At 43.8% G+C, this 20001-nt stretch overlaps 1 protein-coding gene across 8 annotated transcripts in view; it reads right to left on the reverse strand.

Annotated features, from left to right (window-relative positions):
* The window catches only part of PDE8A (phosphodiesterase 8A), a 153474-nt gene that overhangs the window by 6300 nt on the left and 127173 nt on the right, over positions 1-20001 (reverse strand). For all 8 annotated transcript variants that reach the window (XM_081546913.1, XM_081546917.1, XM_081546911.1 and 5 more), the window contains 9 exons: positions 19862-19939; positions 16271-16341; positions 15905-16069; positions 15071-15119; positions 14471-14606; positions 12744-12942; positions 10629-10846; positions 8748-8880; positions 6344-6511 (listed from right to left, as the gene is read on the reverse strand). In XM_081546913.1, the coding sequence (XP_081403039.1) occupies positions 6344-6511; positions 8748-8880; positions 10629-10846; positions 12744-12942; positions 14471-14606; positions 15071-15119; positions 15905-16069; positions 16271-16341; positions 19862-19939 (1217 nt within the window). The remainder of the gene's footprint in view (positions 1-6343; positions 6512-8747; positions 8881-10628; positions 10847-12743; positions 12943-14470; positions 14607-15070; positions 15120-15904; positions 16070-16270; positions 16342-19861; positions 19940-20001) is intronic.

Raw genomic sequence — 20001 nt, forward strand, 5'->3', positions numbered from 1 at the left:
GGGAATACTAACAAGTCTGGGCTTCTGCTGTGGCGGAGCCTGGGCTGTCAGGCCAGTGCTGGCTCAGCAGGGTCAGCTCCGTGTGAGTCTCTGCCCTGGTGCGTGCGTGGCAAAGGGTGGAGGGTACAGAACAGTCTCGGGTTCACAGCCCACCGGCCTGACTGCTCAGAGAGCAGGGCCCTGCGGTGGGTGCTCTCCTGACACGCCTTCCCTGGTCAGCTGTTCAGTTAAGAATCTCTGCATCTGTGTTCCTGAGGGTAATGAGCTGTAATTTTCTCCTGGTATGCCTTTGTCAGGTTTATGTACCAGGATAACAGCTTCAGAAAATGAGTTGGAAAATGTCTCACCTCTGTTTTCTGGTTTAATTTGTAAGACTAGCATTATTTATTTCTTAAATGTTTGACAGAATTCCTCAATGAAATCATTTAGAGTTTTATTAAAAAAAAATCATGAAAACATTTTGACAAAAAATTTCTTTACTATGGACTTTCTAAGGTTATTACTTAATCATGTCAGTTAGGGTAAATTGTATTGACAGTTTTTAAGGAATTCATCCACTTCATCTAAGTGGTCGAATTTACTGTGACATTCCTGATATTGGTGATTTGCATTCTTCTTGATTAATTTAGGTGTGTATTTACCAATTTTGTTAATTTTGCCAAAAAATCAACTTTTGGTTTTGAAAATTTTTATTATTCTTTCAAATATTTCTTAATTTTTATTTTATACTGGAGTATAGTTGATTTACAGTGCTGTGTCAGTCTCAGGTATACAGCAGAGTAATTCAGTTATACATATCTTTTTAAAAAAGTTTATTGGAGTATGGTTCATTTTCAATGTATTAGTTTCAGGTGTATAGCAAAATGGATCAGTTATATATATATATATCCACTCATTATTAGCTTCTTTTCCCATATAGGTTATTAGAGAATATGGAGTGGTGTTCCCTGTGTTATACCGTAGGAGCTTGTTGATTATCTATTTTATATACAGTAGTGTGTATCTGTTAATCCCAAACTCGTCTAATTTATCCCTCTCCCTTGAAGTCTGCAAGTCTGCTTATGTTTTATAAATAAGTTCCTTTGTATCATCTTTTTAGATTTCACATAGACGCTGATATGATATTAATATTTGCCTATCAGATTTACTTCACTGAGTATGACAGTCTCTAGGTCCATCCATGTTGCTGTAAATGGCATTGTTTCATTTTTATGGCTAAATAATATTCCATTTTCTTTTCCATTCCTCTGTCGATGGACATTTAGATTGCATCCATGTCCTGGCTATTATAAAAGTGATGCAATGAACACTGGGGTGCATGTATACTTTATGATTTTCCTAGGATATACTCCTAGGAATGGGATTGCTGGATTATATAGTAGCTGTTTTTAGCTTTTTAAGGAACCTCTATACCTCCATAATGGCTGTACCAATTTACATTCCACTAACAGTGTAGGAGCATTCCCTTTCTCCAAACCCTCTCCAGAATGTACTGTTTGAAGACTTTTTGATGAACATCCCTGACTAGTGTGAGGTGATAAATCATTATAGTTCTGATTTGTATTTCTCTAATAATTAGTGATGATGAGCATCTTTTCATGTGCTTTGTGGCCATCTGTATGTCTTCTTTGAAGAAATGTCTATTTAGATCTGGCCATCTTTTTATTGGGTTATTTAGTTTTTTGATATTGTGCTACATTAACCATTTGTATATTTTGGAGATTAATCCCTGTCAATCTCTTCATTTGCAAATATTTTCTCCCATTCTTTGGGTTGTCTTTTCATTTTGTTTATGAATTCCTTTGGTGTGCTAAAAGCTTCTAATTAGGTCCCATTTATTTTCATTAATCTAGAAGCGGATCCAAAAAGATATTGCTGTGATTTATGTTAGAGTGTTCTGCCTATGCTTTCCTTTAAGAGTTTTATAGTATCTGGTCTTACACTTAGGTCTTTAATCCATTGAGTTTTGTTTTTGTGTATGGTGTTAGAGAATGTTCTTATTTCATTTTTTACATGTAACTCAGAGTTTTCCCAGCACCACTTATTGAAGAGACTGTCTCTCCATTGTATCTTCTCACCTCCTTTGTCATAGATTAAGGACCATAGGTGTATGGGTTTATTTCTGGGCTTTCTATCTTGTTCCATGATCTGTATTTCTATTTTTGTGCCAATACCACACTGCTTGGATGACTACAGGTTTGCAATATAGCCTGATGCCAGGGAGACTGATTCCTCCAGCTCTGGTTTTCTTTCTTGGAATTGTTTTGGCTATTTGGGGTCTTTTGTGTTTTCATACAAATTAAAAAATTTGTTCTAGTTCTGTGAAAAATGCCACTGGTAATTTGGGAGAGATTGAACTGAATTTGATTGCCTTGGGCAGTATAGTCATTTTGACAATATTGATTCTTCCAATCCAAGAAAGCCAGAAGCATCCCAGCAGTAGAGCCTGCAGGCTGCTGGGTGGCGACAGGTCTCAGTGCCAAAGCGGTGACCTCCAGGAGAGCTCAGCTGAGGAATATACCACAGGGCCTCCACCACTGGTGTTTCTGCCGCTACAGTGGGCCACAGCCAACCCCTGCCTCCAGGAGACCCTCCAAAACCTGCAGGTAGGTCTGGTTTGTGCTCTAATGGAGTCACTGCTCTGCCCTGGGCCCCAGTGCTCATGAAACCTTTTGAGTGCCCTCAAGAGTGGAATCTGTCTCCCCCAGTCCTGTGGAGGTCCTGCACTCAAGCCCAGCTGGCCATCAAAGCCAAATGCTCTGGGGGCTCCTCCCCCCGATGCCAGACCCTCAGGCTGGGAGCCTAACGTGGGCTCAGAACTCACTCCTGTGGGAGAACCTCTGCAGGTGTGCGATTTGATTACATCATGAAAGTGCTCTTCCTCCTGTCTTGTGGTTCTTCTTGGTCTTTGGGTGTAGACAATCTTTCTAGGTAGGTGCCAGTCTTGTCTTTCTTTGATGAGGTTGTTCAACAGTTAGTTGTGATTTTGGTGTTTTCATGAGAGGAGATGAGCTCAAGTCCTTCTACTCCACCATTTTGTCCCCTTTAATTTTTTCTAGTGTTTCTTTTCTGTTACTTCATATTTTTGCTCTTACGTTACTTCTTTCCTACTTACTTTGGGTTTACTTTGTCTCTTTCTAGTTTCTTAAACTGAAACCTAAGATGTTAACTTTAGGGCTTTTCCTCTAATAATTATAAATGACCCTCTGATCACTGTTTTGCTTGCATCCCACAATTTTAATATTCTTTGATTAATTTCCTTTATCTGAACCATGGACTATTTAGAAATGTAGTCAGTTTGTGAATATTTGGTGTTTACCTAGGTACTTTATTGTTACTAATTTCTGATTTAATTCCATGGTGCCTGGAGAATAGATTCTGTATGATTTCAATTATTTTAAATTTACTGAGTCTTTTCTGTGACCCAGCATGATGCATACTGGTGAACATATCAGTGTCCTTAATAAATATTCTGTAGACGTGTGATACAGTGTGTTATAAACATTAACTAAGGTAAGGTGGTTGACAGTGTTGTTGGGATTATGTGTTTTTACTGATATTTTAATCTGGTTGTTCTATCAATTGCTGAAAGGGGGTATTAAAATCTCCAGCCATGTTGTACTTTGTCTCATTTATTTTGAAGCTCTGTTATTAGATACACACACACACTTATGCTTATGTCTTCCTATAGGACTTTTTATCATTATGAAGTGTCTCACTTTATCTCTGGTACTTTTTTTTGTCTTGATGTCTATTTTGTCTGAGATTAATATAGCCATTCTAATCTTTACAGTTTCCATGGTATATCTCTTTCCATCCTTTCACTTTACACCTCTCTATTCTTTCTTTATATATTTTAAGTGTCTTTTGTAGATTGCCTGTAGTTGGGATTATTTTTTCAAGATCTATCCTGATGATCTGTCTTGGAGTGTTTAGTCCACTAAATTTAAGTAAGTATTGATATGACTAGAGTTGGAGCTACCGTTTGACTGTTTTTTCTATTATTCTTTTTTGTTTTCTCCTGTTGCCTTTGTATAATTTAATATATTATAATGGAATTAATATAATTTATCTATTAGCTTTTAAAGTACACTGATTGCTCTAGGGATTACTAAATATATCCTTCACTTCTCAGGCTACTGAGCTATATTATAACAATGTAACATGTAGAAACCTTGGATTCAGGTAGGTCCATCTTACTTTCTGCCATCCTTTATGCTATAGTTGCCATATAGTTTATGGTTACATAAAATATATCCTTTACAATTCAGTGTTATAACTTGTGCTTAAAATAGTCCTATGTATTTAGAGAAATTCCAAGAAGGAAAAAAGCTTTTATAGTTACCCAGCTGTTTATCACTTTTTAAAGTGTTTTGATCTTTTTATTTTACTGAGGAATTTGATACACAGCATTATATTAGTTTCAGATGTACAACATGATTCAAATTTTCATATATTGCAAGATGATTACCACCATAAATCTACTTAACATCTGTCACCATATATAATTACAGAATTTTTCCTATAATTACAACTTTGAACATCTACTCTCTCAGCAACTTTCAAATATGCAGTACTGTATTACTAACTACAGTTCCCATGCTGTACATTACAACCCCATGACTTCTTTATTTTATAACTGGGAGTTTGTACCTTTTGACTTCCTTTAACCATCTTGCATCCACTCAGCTAGCAACCACAAATTTGTTCTCTGTAAGATTCCACATATAAGTTAGATGATATAATAGTTGTCTTTTTCTACTTCACTTACCATAAACCACTTAAGGTCCATCCATGTTGTCCCAAATGGCAAGAGTTCGTTCTTTTTCATGGCTACATAATATCTCATTATGTGTACACACACCCCCACATCATCTTGCTCACTGACCCATGATGGGTGTTTAGGTTGCTTCCAGTGTGGCTCCTGTAAGCAGTCCTGAGGTGAACATGGGGATGCATGTGTCTTGTGGGGTGCTTAGTGCTTTTGTTTTCTTTGGATCAATACCCAGAAGTAGAATTACTGGATTTTAATTTTTTGAGGCATCTCCATAGTGGCTGCACCAATTTACATTCCCACCAACAGTGCACAAGGGCTCTCTTTTCTCCACATCCTTGACAATACTTATTTCTTATCTTTTTGATAATAGCCATTCTAACAGATGTGAAGTGCCATCTCATTGTGGTTTTGTTATTTACCATTTTCAGTGCTACTCTGTCCCACCCTCTCCTTCCCCTCTCTGTGTCCACAGTCTGTTCTCTATATCTGCATCTCTATTTCTGCCTTGCAGATAGTATTGTTTTTCTAGATTCCACATATATGCATTAATATACGATATTTTTCTCTTTCTGTCTTACTTCACTCTGTATGCCAGTCTCGAGGTTTATCCACCTCATTAGAACTGACAAATTCTTTCCTTTTACATATAATGGAACATTAGTGAAGCGACTGAGCACACACACACCACAACTTCTTTTATTCACTCATCTGTCAGTGGACATCTGGGTTGCTTCCATGTCCTGGCTATCATAAACAGTGCTGCAGTGAATACTGGGGTACATGTAGCTTTTGAGTTATGGTTTTATCCGGGTATATGCCCAGCAGTGGAATTGCTGGGTCATAGGGTAGTTTTACTCCAAGTAATAGTTTAAGAAACCTCCATACTGTTCTCCACAGTGTGACCGTGTTTATTTTGCCTTCATTCTTGAAGGATATTTTCACTGGATACAAAATTTTAGGGTGACAGTTTTCTCCTCACATCATTTTAAAGATGTTGTTCCAATGTCTTCTGGCCTCCATAGTTTCTGACATGAAGTTACTGTAAGTAATATGTCATTTTTCTCTGAGTGATTTCAATTTTGTTTCTGTATCTTTGGCTAGTAGCTGCTTGAGTATGACATACCTGGGCATGGGTTAGATTTGTTGAGTTTCTTAAATCTGTATGTATATATCTTTCATGAAATTTGGAAAAATTTTAGCCTGTGTGTGTGTGTGTATTACACACACACATATATATTTATTTTTCCCCTGTGAGAATTTTTTTCTACCTAGAGAAACTAGGAGGGGCAGCCAACAGTGTAATAATATCTTTAAAGTGCTATTAGGAGAAAATGTCAAATATCCATTGAAAATATCCTGCAAGAATGAAGGCAAAGGCAAAATAAAAACATTTTCAAATATGGGAAAACTAATAGAATTCACTGCCAAGTAAGCCTGTAATATAAGCAATGTTCTTCAAGGACAGAATTTCACTTAGAACTCCACTTCTACTTTTAAGTCCATTACTTCCTCTGGTCTTTATGGTGTTTCTCTCCTTTACTTGAGGCTTCAGAAGCTGCATCTTACCTGAGAGAAATACTCTTCTGAGATGCGTGCGGCCCACTCGATGCACTGCTCCAGGGGCCGGCAGGGGTTGGACACGTCAGCACACTTGATCAGCATCCGTTTGATCAGAGTCCGGTTCTCTGGAGTCCTGAGCATGGTGTTTATGGCTTCTTGATCTTTATCAGTTTCCTAAAGCATGAGTGGAATTCAAAGCAATCAAAACGCGACCCCAGGTACCAAGCCCTGTTTTACTGTTGTGGCCCCACCGTAACCACGGTGAGGCTCTGTCTGGGATCTACGCTTAGGGTCTCTCAAAATAGTGCCGGGGATGCTCTGAGGTTGGCCGTCACTCTACAGCAGGGAAAACCAAGGCCCGGTGAGATTCCAGCAGAACCCGGAAGCAGAGCGCAGCACTGGAGGCTGGCGTGTCTGCCTTTCCCCATCTTGGCTCTTCCTCTGTTTCTCACAGGTGCCTTTTCTTTCCGTTCTGTCACTCACTCGGTAAGTACTCAGACTGGCTTTATCTTTTATTATTTATATTCATTAAAAAACAATGTGAACTGAAAAGTGAAACCTTTCTCTGCCCTTACACCTGGCAGCCTTGTGGTCCACCAGGGGCTCTGCTTCTCCCCACACTGCCATCAGTGTACCACAGTGTGTTGGATACACTGATGTTCCCTAAACTCTGCCCTCAAATTTTATGGTGGACAGAGGACTTAGTCACGGTCTTGTGATCTGCACTCACAAAGACATCTTGTGGTAGGCATGAAAATCAGTATAATTTACCATTATATTTTACAGATGAGGATGCCGGGACTCCGAGAGGTGACGAGACTCACCCAGAGGTACTGAGCTGAGCCAGGATAAGAGTGTGAGCCCTGCCTCTAGTCTTGGACTCTGTCTCTCCAAAGTAGTACCTGCTGTCTGACTCACAGGGAGCCCCTCTGGATATGGAGCCTCAGCCGATGGTGTGAGGGACCCTCTGCTTACTGGACCCCTGAAGCAAATTCAGGTTGGAAGAGGGAGTACTGGGTCAAAGACATGAGCAAGCATCTCCTCTTTCTGATTCTGGGCCCATCAGGCAGCTTTCCAGAGGAGTCAGTAACATGGTTTCTGTGAGCAGTCACAGTCATCCCCTCTCAGTGGGGACAAGATGGGTTGGGGGGACCCTGAGCCCAGGCTGCCTGGTCTCCTAGAAAGTGACAGAGACCGTGTCCTCAGTGATTCTCATCTCCCACTGCCCACCAGCTTTGTGCTGACCCTTCTCCCTGCAGATGTGTGACTACTGTTCAGTACTGCCCGCTGCGAACTATTTTCTTCCACCTGCTATGACCCACTGGATCCTGGTTTCCAGTCTCTCAGTAAAAATCCAAGTACTGACAGCAGAGGGGAGGAACATGACCGTCAAGATGAATGAAGACTCCGCTGAGTCTGGCAACTTCCCAGAATGGACGGAGGAAGCCAAGTCTGTGAGGTACGTGGCTTCTTTCTGTGGGGTGGGGTCAGCTGGGGTGTCTGTGCATAGGAGAATGACTGAGTCCTTGGAAAGGGCGTAAAGTCTCAGACTGGAGAACGGGCAAGGGTGAGGAGAGCAGAGTTCTCAGCAGGTTTCAGATCAGGTGAGACGGGGACAAGTGTGAAAGGTGATAAGCTAGAAAGCCAGGGACAGACAAAAGCCATGGCCAAACTGAGCTGCAGCAGTAGAGTTGGAATTCAAGGGGCTGTCTTCTTAGGATAAGTCACCTCTGTGCTCAGTGAAGACTGGCAGGGGGTTGATAGGAGTTGAGGAGGAGGAACGCAGGGCTGGTGGTCGGGCAGATGTGGGCCTCAGGAAGAGGGTTCGTGGGAGAGCAGGTTCTCTGGGTCCTCAGTGTTGTGCCTCGAGGGCTATTGTGCCCATTCAAGACAAGGGAGTGGTGAAGGAGAGCTGAGAACTCAGACTGGCTGCTTTCTCAGCTGTGGGCTCCTGCCTGGGGAAGCAGTTAATGTTCTTCTGGACTCCATGCCTCAAATCCAACAACACCAGCACCCTGTGGTCCAAATCCAGGAGCCTCCCCAACCCCCACCCTCCTGTGACACAAATCAGCAGAGGACAGGTGTGGCTGCATAGCGGGCAGTGGCGGGTGAGAGACCTCATGGTCTCCAAGTGACTCCAAAATGCTCAGAGGAGGGGAACCGGGCAACTGCTGAAAGAGGGTGCAGGAATGGCCCACCTGTCTATCAACTCCCTTCAGAATTGTCATGTCTGTTCTTGTATGTCTTGCCAAGTCTTTGTAGTTTAATTTCCATTGGTTAAAAGATTATTTAAATGCAGTGAGCCCATGTGGGGATGATAACACTCCTGATCTCTTAAGCCCAGGTTTCCCCACAACACATAGGAGGAAGGGCCCTAAACACAGACTCTGTTCGAAGTCAGCTCGCTTACCTTGTCGTCTTCTAATGCTACCAAGGGCTTGTTGATGATGTTGACAAATTTGTTGACGTGCTCGAAGTGCTTTGTCATTTCTGTGGCTAAGACCATGTCGATGATACCCTGGCGCAGCGTCTGGTAGTCGTTCCTGTTTCAGACAAAAAAGGAGAGGCTGCTGCTGATTACTGATCCAGACCAGATAGGTGCTTCTGAAAACCAGCTGTGATCTAGGATCTGTGTCCACTGTGGCTGAAATTTTAACCAACTGGACAGCAGTGGCATGCTTTAAAGAATGTGGAGGTTAAAGGTTGCTGCGTAGACTGCTGGTAGCAAGGAGAACCTGAACAGAAGTTAAAATGAGAATCTTTGGGGCAAAACTAAGGGGTTCCCTGGTAGCTCAGCTGGTAAAGAATCTGCCTGCAATGCAGGAGACCCTGGTTCTATTCCTGGGTTGGGAAGATCCCCTGGAAAAGGGATAGGCTGCCCACTCTAGTATTCTTGGGATTCCCTGGTGGCTCAGATGGTAAAGAATCTGCCCAGATTGCGGGAGACCTGAGTTCGATCCCTGGGTTGGGAAGATCCCCTGGGGAAGCACATTGACAACTCACTCTAGTATTCTTGCCTGGAGAATCCCCATGGACAGAGGAGCCTGGCGGGCTACAGTCCATGGGGCTGCAAAAAGTCGGGACATGACTGAGTGACTAAGCACAGCACAGGGGTAAGACTATAAATACAGTGTTCACAGTTGTCATAAGCAAAAGGCATATAGTTCTTAAGATTAAAGAAAACCTAGAACATAGCCAGCTGGGGTTATGAAGAACATACCTCACACAGAGGAACCTTGAGACCCAACAATTGTAGTGCCCAGAAATGCAGAGTGTGGACCATCTGAAAGCTAAGAGAATCAATGGTGCATACCTGATGCCTCTTCCTCTAGCCCTTTATATTTAATTATTTTAAAATTTTATTTTTTGAGGATGGAAACCATTTAATTAAAACGTAAAAGGTACAAAGAGTATAAGCTGAACTCTCTATGCAGCTATGCTATTCTTTTCCCTGGAGACAGTCATAGTTGTCAGGGTCTTGTGCATTTTTCCAGAGATAACTGATGTATACATAAGCAACTATGAAAAAAACCAACTTTAAGTCCACATATGAAATTCTAAAACAAAAAAATGGAGTTTTTTTTTTTTTTAAATCCCTTAGGTTTAATAACTTCCCTTAAAAATCCCAATTAGTAAGTATTCCTCATGACAGATCACTTCTGTCTAATAGCCCCACCCTAGACAGAGGGCACCATGAAGAAGAGAAGACACTGTAATCTCACAGCGTCCCGAATCTGACATGAGACAAATGAAGGAACCTGGGACTGGATAGTTCACTTGAGGGTCAGGGCAGTGGCATGTGAACAGAGACAATGGTGAGAAGTCTGCTGGGCAGAGTTTGTTGGGAGTCTGCCAGGCAGAGATGTTAAGATGACAGCTTCTGAATCTGTCAAGGTGTCAGCCTTTCGCTTTGTTGTCTTGAAATGTTCAGGACACAAAGGAACTGAACCTTGAAAACATCATGCTTGTGAAAGAAGCCAGACACAGAAGACCACATCCTGGGGTGCTTCCATTTGTATGAAATGCCCAGAACTCACAAATCTACAGGGGCAGAAGGTAGATCAGCGACTGCCTACCGGGGGGCAGGAGAGTGACTGCTCATGAGCTTGAGGTTCCTTTAGGGGTGATGGAAATGTTGTAAATGTCGACTATTCAGATGGCTGCACAACTCGGAATTTACCAAAGACCCCGCATGCTTTAAATGGGTGAACTGTATAGTACCTGAATTATATCTCAACAAAATTGTTTTTTAAAGAGCAAAAGGAACACACTTTCCGCTCGCTGTTCTTACCGCTCCATGTTTTTAAAGATGTTGCATTTGTCGTCACCGGTGGTCAGCTGGAAGGCCAAGGCCGCATGGTGGCTCTCCAGCACAGCCATGTCATTGTACAGAACGGCCAGCTCGCTCCCGGCATTGCACAGGAAGGAGTTGGTCCTCCCGGGGTGGTCCACATCGTGGATAGTGGCTGCGATGAGGGCAGCGACCTCATCAAGTGGGTCTAAAGTTTGCTGAAAACAAGAGTTCTTTTAAAACTTGGGGCATGGCACGGAAAGCAAGGTAGCCTTCTGTGTAGTTCTCTTTCTGCCCTTCTGACTTTAAGGTAAGAATATTCCAAACTTCTGAGAAAAGCATAGTGTTGAGCAAATCCAGTTTTCCTAACTCTACTCAGAAATAGTTTCATCTTTGCATGTTTCAGAGGAAACATTATCTGATTCTCAGTCTCGCACAAGTTAGAGATTTACCAAGACACAGGGTGTCCTCATCAGATAGGAATCACTTCCTCAGCCAGTCTGTCTCTAGATCCCTCAGAGAAAAAGGTCCTTAGTCTGAGGTATTGACTTTCTACTTCGAACGTTACTTTGATTTAAAACTTTATCAATTGGGAAACCAAGATCCCACATGCCATGCAACATGGCCAAAAGTTTTCATTTAAAACTTTAAGTACAGAAGTGCATAGTACTTTCTTCTAGTATTCTCCATTTCTAACGTGTATATTCCCGTTTTCCGTATTTTTGATTAGTCTGGCTTGCAGTGAATTCTCTTGGTTGTTTCAAAGAACAATCCCAGACGATCACTTTGCTCTTCTCATTCTATAGGTTTTGATACATAGGTTTCTCATTTTGTTGTTTTCTGTTATTTTTGGTTTTATTTCTTTGTTTAACCCCAATTTGTTCGAAATATTTTCTCATTTGTAGTGGCTGACATTTTTTTATTTAAGTTTTTTGAAGTCGATCAAGACTGTGTCTTAGTATCAGGATCATTTTTGGAAATATCCTACAAACACTTGAAGAAAAAGTGTATATCTAATAAACCAGTGTTGTAAATTTATTTAAATTGAAATTCAATAGTTTTAACTTAAAAAAAGGTTTTTTTGGCCATGCTGCATGGTATGTGGGATCTTAGTTTCCCAGCCAGGGACTGGACCTGCACCACCTGCATTGGAAGCATGGGGTTTAACCACTGACCACCAGGGAAGTCCCCAGGTAGTTTTAACTTTAAATGGGTGAATTTTATGATGTGAATTACATCAATAAGTTATGTTAAAGATTAAGTTAGTAACAGCTTTCTGAATGTATATTTGTATGTTATCGATCAAGCAGTTTCAAAAGCAGTAAATTACAGCAAAAATTAGGTTGCCTTTATGCTGAACCACACTGACATAGATGTCTCTTCTCTGCCCTTTGTGCTCAGACTTTATAAAAACAGACCTCTCCCTGGACTCTTGTTCTACCTATGGTCTTAGTCATGATCTTTAGTAAAACAACAACAAAAAACCACCAAAGAACACAACTAGAGGGAGGCTGGACTTGCCTGCCCTGCACTCACGCCGGGAGGCTGGCCTGTCTCATTCCTCACGAGGCCCTGATTTCTCACTGATTCTTCCACGCTAAAGTACTTCCAAAGGTGAAATTGCCGTGCACTAGCGCTCCCTGGGCCTTCTGTGCCAGTTTATGGTGGATGCTGACGGAAATACTAATAACACAAATACTCTGGCAAAGCAGTGCAGGTCTAGTTGCTGCTTTGAACATTTCCCTAATGAAATAATTTACAATGTGAAAAGCTTTCTTAGGAAGCTTGGTTTGGAAGTGGGCAGTCAGCAGTGCCTTGGATGGCACTTTCCTCTGTGACGCTCTTATGACACACTCACATTCCCTTTGCTCCTGAGCCCTCAAAGCTGGAGCCACACTCACATTCCCTTTGCTCCTGAGCCCTCAAAGCTGGAGCTAAAGTGGCTCCTATTCTAACGTGGAATGCCCAGGGCCACGCTGGGAATTAGTTATCCACTCCCAAGAGCCAGGGTGTGATCCTGCTTCTCAGGAGGCTGCACCCTTCCCGGGCCAGATTGCATCCTACACCCTGCACCCTCACCCCTGCTGTGAAGCACGGGGCACCAACACAGCTCACCTTGATCCTCTCTTTGCACAGAAAGTACGCAGTGGCATGCAGCACATCAGCAGAGTGTGTGGAGTTGTGGTAGGGGTTGGAAGCGTGATAATTGGCTTCGATCATCTGTAACCAGGATCTCAGCGTCGCCTCGGGGCATTTTAAGAATTCACAGACTCCGAAGCGAGCAAACACTTTGAGACCAAGGTAAATCAAAGGCCTATAGAGAAAAACATCCACAGCATTAAAACAAAGCAGAGAAACCGGCAGTGTCTGATCTGTTCAGATCCAACAAGCAAACCTGAGCCAGACTTCAGGGAGCGAGTGGGGCAGCAAAGTGTGGAGCCTGTGAGGGTGGCCTGCAGGGGGCGCCCTGTCACCCTCTCTCCTGGTGGCCAGCACCAGCCCTGGGCAGAGCCCAGCTGCAATTCTGGGGGCACCCACCTGGTGCTCCCCACTGCCCTAGCTGCTGCTGAGTCCTCCCGGCACCAGGAGGGTCTCCCGGTCAATGTGCTGCCAGGCTAGTCTCGTCCTCCCCTGTGGCCTTGCTGGACGTGTGTCACTGTCCAGATGTCTTGCTGGAAGAAGATACCAGTTCCCCACGGCAGCACACAAGCCAGATGCTGGCACACATCATGTGATGGTCTCACCACTCTGGATGTGGGGGTTTCCCCAGACAGGTGACCAGCTGGTGCCAAATGAGGCCCGTCCTTGAGAGTCACCGTCATCCAGCCTCTGGCCTTTGCTTTTGGCTCTGTTGAGGGAGTGTCCAAACTGGTTGGGCTCCCAGGACTTGGACAGACTTGCTCTGTCCCAGCTCACATTAGGATGTAAACCAGTGCCCACAGCTTTGTTTGCCACTGTCACTGGCCCTGTGGGGAACATGGATGCAGAATGTCTCAGAAGCTTGACTCGCTCTGAGTGTGAGCAAAGGGCAGGGGCTGTCATGGGGACTATCAACCACCTGGGATGAGACCCAACGAGTCTCCTGTAACGGCCTCTCCCTCTCTCTGCCTGTCTGCTGGAGTCCACGTCTCACCCTCCTGAAGAGCAGCACTGGCTGGCATCAGGTCTGAACATCCTTCCCGTGTGCCAAGCCAACCACGTTCCTCTGGCTGAGTGTTCTCCAGCAAGGTATAAAATGGGAGAGGAAACCCAATCCCACCCTGCTCTTGGGGACCACACTCAGGTCAGGATGCTGGAGTGTGGGGTGTCCCTATGCCTGTCACCAACACAGCAACCAAGATCTGAGGACAGCTCTTATCAGCATGTATATCCTGTATTATTTTTTTGGCTGCGCTGAGTGGCATGTGGGATCTTAGTTCCCTGACCAGGAATCAAACCCAAGATCCCTGCATTGGAAGCGTGGAGTCTTAACCACTGGACTGCCAATGTTCTGAGCTCTGAAGTGAGGCTGTTTGCTGCTATGTCAACATATCACTACTTAATACCTACAGGAGAAATTAATAACCCTATCTTACAAAAAGAAAACCTCTGCTACTTGGAGACTCCGAGTAAGTCACTTGCTCTCTCTGCAGCAGTCATGGCCAGGTGAACTCCCCTTGGCTTCTCCCTGATCCCTTGCTGACACTGAGGCCCTGGAGACTCAAGGTACCTGCTGCTCTTTCCCTGGGGCCTCCTCCCTGACCAGGGACGGGCTCTGGGCAGAGCCTACACTCCCGGGGAGGCTTTCTCCACACTGGCCCTTGGAATCAAACTCCCTGTCTGCTGAGCTTCTGTGGGCTCACCTTTTATGAGTGGCAGCCTCCAGTTCAAAAATATTGAAGTCCCAGTATTCCTCCTTTTCCATGGCCCGAGTTATCTGTGATGGGACATCGTGAAGGGAGATGGGGACGATGATGCTGCTGGGAACCTGCTGAAGGTCTGCAGGGTGAACAGAATGGGATCAATAGGCTTGACGGCGTTTGCTGTCCCTCAGGGGGAGCAGCAGAGCTTCAGGGGCGGATGCTTTGTTTCTTAGGGTTTATGATAAACCAAAAACTTCTTACTGATAAAAAAAAAAAAAACTCAAAATTTTCATCTGAAAATTTATCTTCATCACTTTAGTGTGGCTATAATACTAATGAAAGTATTAGTCGCTTAGTCGTGTCCAACTCTGCAACCCCACGGACTGTAGCCTGCCAGGCCCCTCTGTCCATGGATTCTCTGGGCAAGAACACTGGAGTGGGTAACCTTTCCCTTCTCCAGGGGATCTTCCCAACCCAGGGATCGAACCCAGGTCTCCTGAATTGCAAGCAGATTATTTACTGTCTGAGCCACCAGGGAAGCCCCAATAGTATTAGTAAAATACTAATAGCAATCCAAAAAATTAAAAAGGAAAAACTTACTTTTTGTTGAAAGAACATACTCATTCCCGGATAATCTTCGCAAACCATCCTGATAAAAATCAAGGAAATAAGAAACAGGGAAATCACAAGGATTCCTCACTCCTTGAAAACCCCCGGTCAGCCGGTCACAGAGGACAGCTGCAGGCAGCTGTCTCCATCCACATGCACACACCGAAGCTCCCCTGTGATCAGCCGTCTGATGACTGCTGACAGCCTTACTGGTATGAAACCTAGTGGCTTTAGCAAGCAGGAATTAGGCAGGGAGGTGAATTTTCATTTCTGAATTTTGTCACCAAGAGAGAAGGTGACAGATGGTAATGGAATGGTCTGTTTTCCACAGAGCTGGAGGCGGCACCTAGAGCCCACGGTCTAAAGCCTCCCGCTAACAAAACAATCCCCCAGCCTCCTCCCATGACGTCACCTAGTCTGTACAGGACGCTCTGGAGGGAGCCAGTCGTTCTGTTCTGTAATATGGTACGAAACACTTAGTTTTTTTCTGCCCCAGTTTTCAAATTCTTCAAATTTTATTTAAATAAACTACTTGTAGAGCCCTTAAGTAAAAATGGAGACCCAATGCAGCAGACAAGCTGGCTGTCCTGAACACGCTCCTCCCTCTGTTCCAAGCTGAGGTCCCCCCGTACCCCCCACCCCCTGGATAGGCAGCAGGTGGGTGACGGCTCAGCCAGAGGGCAGCTGAGCCTGGGCAATGGATGATCTAGGCCTTGGCTGACCCCACACACAAAGAGCACTGTGAGGGCAGCATGTCAACAAGTAACCTCTGAGAGAACAAGCAAGAGCCGCGGGACCGAGGCCACAGCCTGGCAGGACACTCACAGACACCAGGCCCCCGACGAGGTCGTTGGCATGAGGATCATCGTCCTTAGCACCGAACTGTGGTGAATATAATTCAGTGGTTCTTAGAATTTCCAGCACACGGTCTAAGGCTTCTGTCACAGGCATGGGACTGCTTTCCTGGGCAGCATTGATGATATTGATGACCTATAATAATACGGAAAGAAAAGTCCTGACTCTCATCACCTTAAAGGCAATGAGAGAGCAATCCAAATAGTCGGGCTGGCAGTAGGGCTCATTGTTAGCTTAAGACAGTCAAAGTACTCCTGTCGCCCTCCTCTCTCTGCAGAGGCAGCAGCTCCATAACAACTAGGGGAGCCTCATCACTGTTGTGGGTCCCTGTGTCACCTTGGTGATGGGTGCCTCAATCGTCATGGAATGAATCCGGGCCATGGAAGAGTGTCGTCTCTGGCTGGAAACTGTGGAGAGACCAGGTGGTGCAGGGATCAGGGTGAGCGTGGCCTCAAGCACTGTCTCCCACCCGCCTCCTCCAGGCCCGAGTGAAGGGGCAGGACCAGAGCTACTGGCAGCTCAGCTCCCTCCCCATCCTACCAAGCCAGGGCTCCTGGCAAACCAACTCTGCCTCCTTCAGTTCAAGGCACTGGGAGGCACAGGACCCCCTAGACTGGACCTCAGAGGTCACAAGCCAGCGAGAGAACAGAGGAAGCAATCTAGCACGTCGAGGCCACACATTAGCCTCTCTGTGTCTGTAACAATGGCATTTTATAACTCAGCTTGCTGCTACCCAGGAGAGAGACGTTCAGAAGGACAATGCCACACAGGCCCTTTGTTTCGTATATGGAGGGAACAATAAATACAACTCAATTAACTGAAATCCGTGAGTATTTCTGGTTCAGTTTTTCAAGGCATCCTTTGGTGCTTTCCACTGTTCTGCTTGAGATTGTTGCCTAAACCATCTAGATTAGCTGAGGTAGGCGGCAGGTCTTATGCTCTAATGTTTGTTAATTTTTTGTTGCTCCTGTCAAGACCCAGTTCTTCTGGGGTGGGGAGAAGCCTGGACAGTGAAAGGGCAGGAAAAGACACTCACATGGTGTTCTTTCTCTCCCTGAAAGCCCCACTGTCCAGCCACATGCTGTTTACCAAAGGCCAGAGAGATGACATCTCTACCCCTTGAGATGTCAGCCTTATTTTACCAAACCAGGGCCTGAGGAGAAACAACCAGGACTAACGTACTCAGGGGCTCTCACATGCTTTAAATTGCAGAGACCAACAAAAACTCCCTAAATCTAATGTTGGTGACTGGCACATGGATGCCATCTTTCCATTTTACCCAACAAGGTCATTAAACCAAAAATAGAAACCACTATTCTATCATTATGTCATAATAGGACTTGTTCTCATTAAAAAATATAGTGAAGGTGACATAAAAACCAAACAATACAGTGAATACAATAAGGTGAAAAAGAAAAAGAATAAAGATTGTTGTGACTATGTGTGCAGAAAATCTGAAAGACTCTACAAATGCTACTCTTACAATCAGTAAGTTTATCAAGGTTACTGGGTGGAAGGTCAATACACAAAAGTCTATTATATTTCTATATATTAGCAACAAACAACTGGAAACTAAAATAAAATAAACCATTTTGACAGCATCAAAAAAATCAGTATTCAGGAATAAATCTAATGGAAATCTAAGTGTAGCACTTACACACTGAAAATGTGAAACACTGCTGAGAAAAAAGACAACCTAAATAAAGACAAAGAGCATGTTCATGTTTTGAAACACTCGGTATTATCAAGATTTCAAGTTTCTCCAACTTGATCTATAGATTTAAGACACTCCCAAATAAAATCCCAGGAGGGTGTGTGTGTGTGTGTGTGAGGGTGTGTGTGTGTGTGTGAGGGTGTGTGTGAGGGTGTGTGTGTGTGTGAGGGTGTGTGAGGGTGTGTGTGTGTGTGTGTGTGTGTACTAAAATGCAAAGGACCTAGAATAGTCAGGATAATCTTGAAGAACTTTACCAGATATCAAGACTTACCATATAACTGTAGTAACTGATCATGGTATTGGTGCAAGCAAGGACTAACGGAACAATGAAACAGAATACATGAGTCCAGAAACAGACCATATATTTATAGTCAACTGGTTTACAAGAATGATACTATAGCAAAAGATGGTTTTTCAATATGGTGATGGGCCAGTTGGGTTTCCCTGTAGGGAGAAAATTCATCCTTGATCCCTACCCTCACTCAATATAAAAATTGATTTGGAATGAATCATAGAGCCAAAGTGAAAGATAAAACAGTAAGGCTCACAGAAGAAAATGTGGGAGAATAGTCTTCATGACCTTGGGATAGAGAAAGATTTCTTAAACAGGACACAAAAAAGCACCAGCTGTAATAGAAAACACTGATTAAATGAACTTTAAGATTCATTAAGAACCTCTGTTCATTAAAAGACTATTAAGAGTGAAAATGCAATCCACAAACTAAGAACAGTATGTCTGGAATACTTATATCCACATCTAGAATATGAAAAGAATTTCTACAACCAACAAGCAAGAGATAACCCAATGATAAAAATGGGCAAAATTTATGAATGTCACTTCACAGAAGAGGATATCCAAATGGCCAATAAACATATGAAAGGGATGTCGTATGGAAAATTAAAACTAAAACCACATCTGGTAGAGTAACTATAGTTTAGAACCTAGTGTAACCCAGTATGAGAGAATGAGGAGCAACTGGAACACTCAAAGATGAGAGATGGCACGAGGTACAACCCATGTCGGAGAACTGTGCACAAGGGCCCAGAGGTCCCACAGTTCTAATCCTAGGGGATGGACACACATGCCCACAAAAGAAAGACCTGCATAAAAGCAATCACAGCAGCCTTGCCCTCAACAGCCCTCAAATGGAGAGATAAACACAAAAGGACCATTCCTAAGAGAATGGATAACAAATTGTGGCATATACAAACAATGAAGTACTACCAAGCAATAGAAAAGAACGAACTGCTAACAACCCCAGCAACGTGGATGAACCTCCAGAACACTAAGGCAAATGAAAGGAGCCATACAGCGTGCACACTGTACGATTCCACTTCTACGAGGCACAAGAAGAGGCCAAATTAACTCATGGGCAAGAAATCAGTGGATGCCTCTGTGTGGTGAGACGTGTAGGCGAGTGCAGGCCTGCATGTGTGTATTTTCTGTATCTATTTTGGGGTGGGTGGTTACAGTCTATACAGGTCAACGGTATAGAACTGTCAAAACTTATTGAACTCAACACTTAATATGAATTATATGTAAATTATAAGTCAATCAAAAAGAACAGAGGTTAAAACCCAAAAACACTGAAAGAAAAATGTTTAAATCTTCAAAATAGAGAAATGGACAAAGTAATGCAAAAGATGAAGAGGAGTCGGAATGTGGCAGCAAAGACGGTCTGGGGCATCTGAGTGACCTCTGCTCTGCTCAAGGGCCATGACAGTGAGGACCATGGTGAAGATGGTGCCAGCAGCTGCCATGACCCCTGCCAGGCACCACACACACTCAGTTAATCCTTTACATTGTCCCCTGTGGACAGCAGAATTATCCCCATCTGATGATGTGGAAATGGAAGCACTCAAGTCCACCCCCAAGGCTGCACAGAAAGTAGATGAAGCTGGGACCTGAACCAAGGTCAAGCTAAGGCCTGAGTCCATACACTTCCCTGTACCACCTCTGCCCCCTGCCCCTGCAGCAGAGGGGGGGAATCTATTCTTTATTCCCTGACTCCATCAGAAGGGTCAGATGAACCTACTGGCAAAGGAGTCAGGGGCGAGGGAGAAATGCACGCAGACTTCTAAGGGGCCCCTCCTGTCTGCTGAGCTTGAGGGTGGGGGCAGTGACCCAGACAACATGAGGAAGGGAGCCTCATGTTTCCGCGTGCCCACCACTGGGAGGACCACGTTTTTTCCCTCTTGTCTTTGTCACCTACCTTCACTTGTTCTAGAAGCAACAGTTTTGACATCTAGGGAGCTTTTTCTCCTGTCTTTATGTTTGCCTGACTGATTATCTGTGGAAATAATTAAATTATAAATTACCTCCGTGAAGAGATTTTAACATATTAGTAAAATT

Source organism: Giraffa tippelskirchi, chromosome 12 (genome assembly GCF_054371585.1).
Source record: "Giraffa tippelskirchi isolate mGirTip1 chromosome 12, T2T-mGirTip1v1.2.pri, whole genome shotgun sequence".
Lineage (NCBI taxonomy): Eukaryota > Metazoa > Chordata > Mammalia > Artiodactyla > Giraffidae > Giraffa > Giraffa tippelskirchi.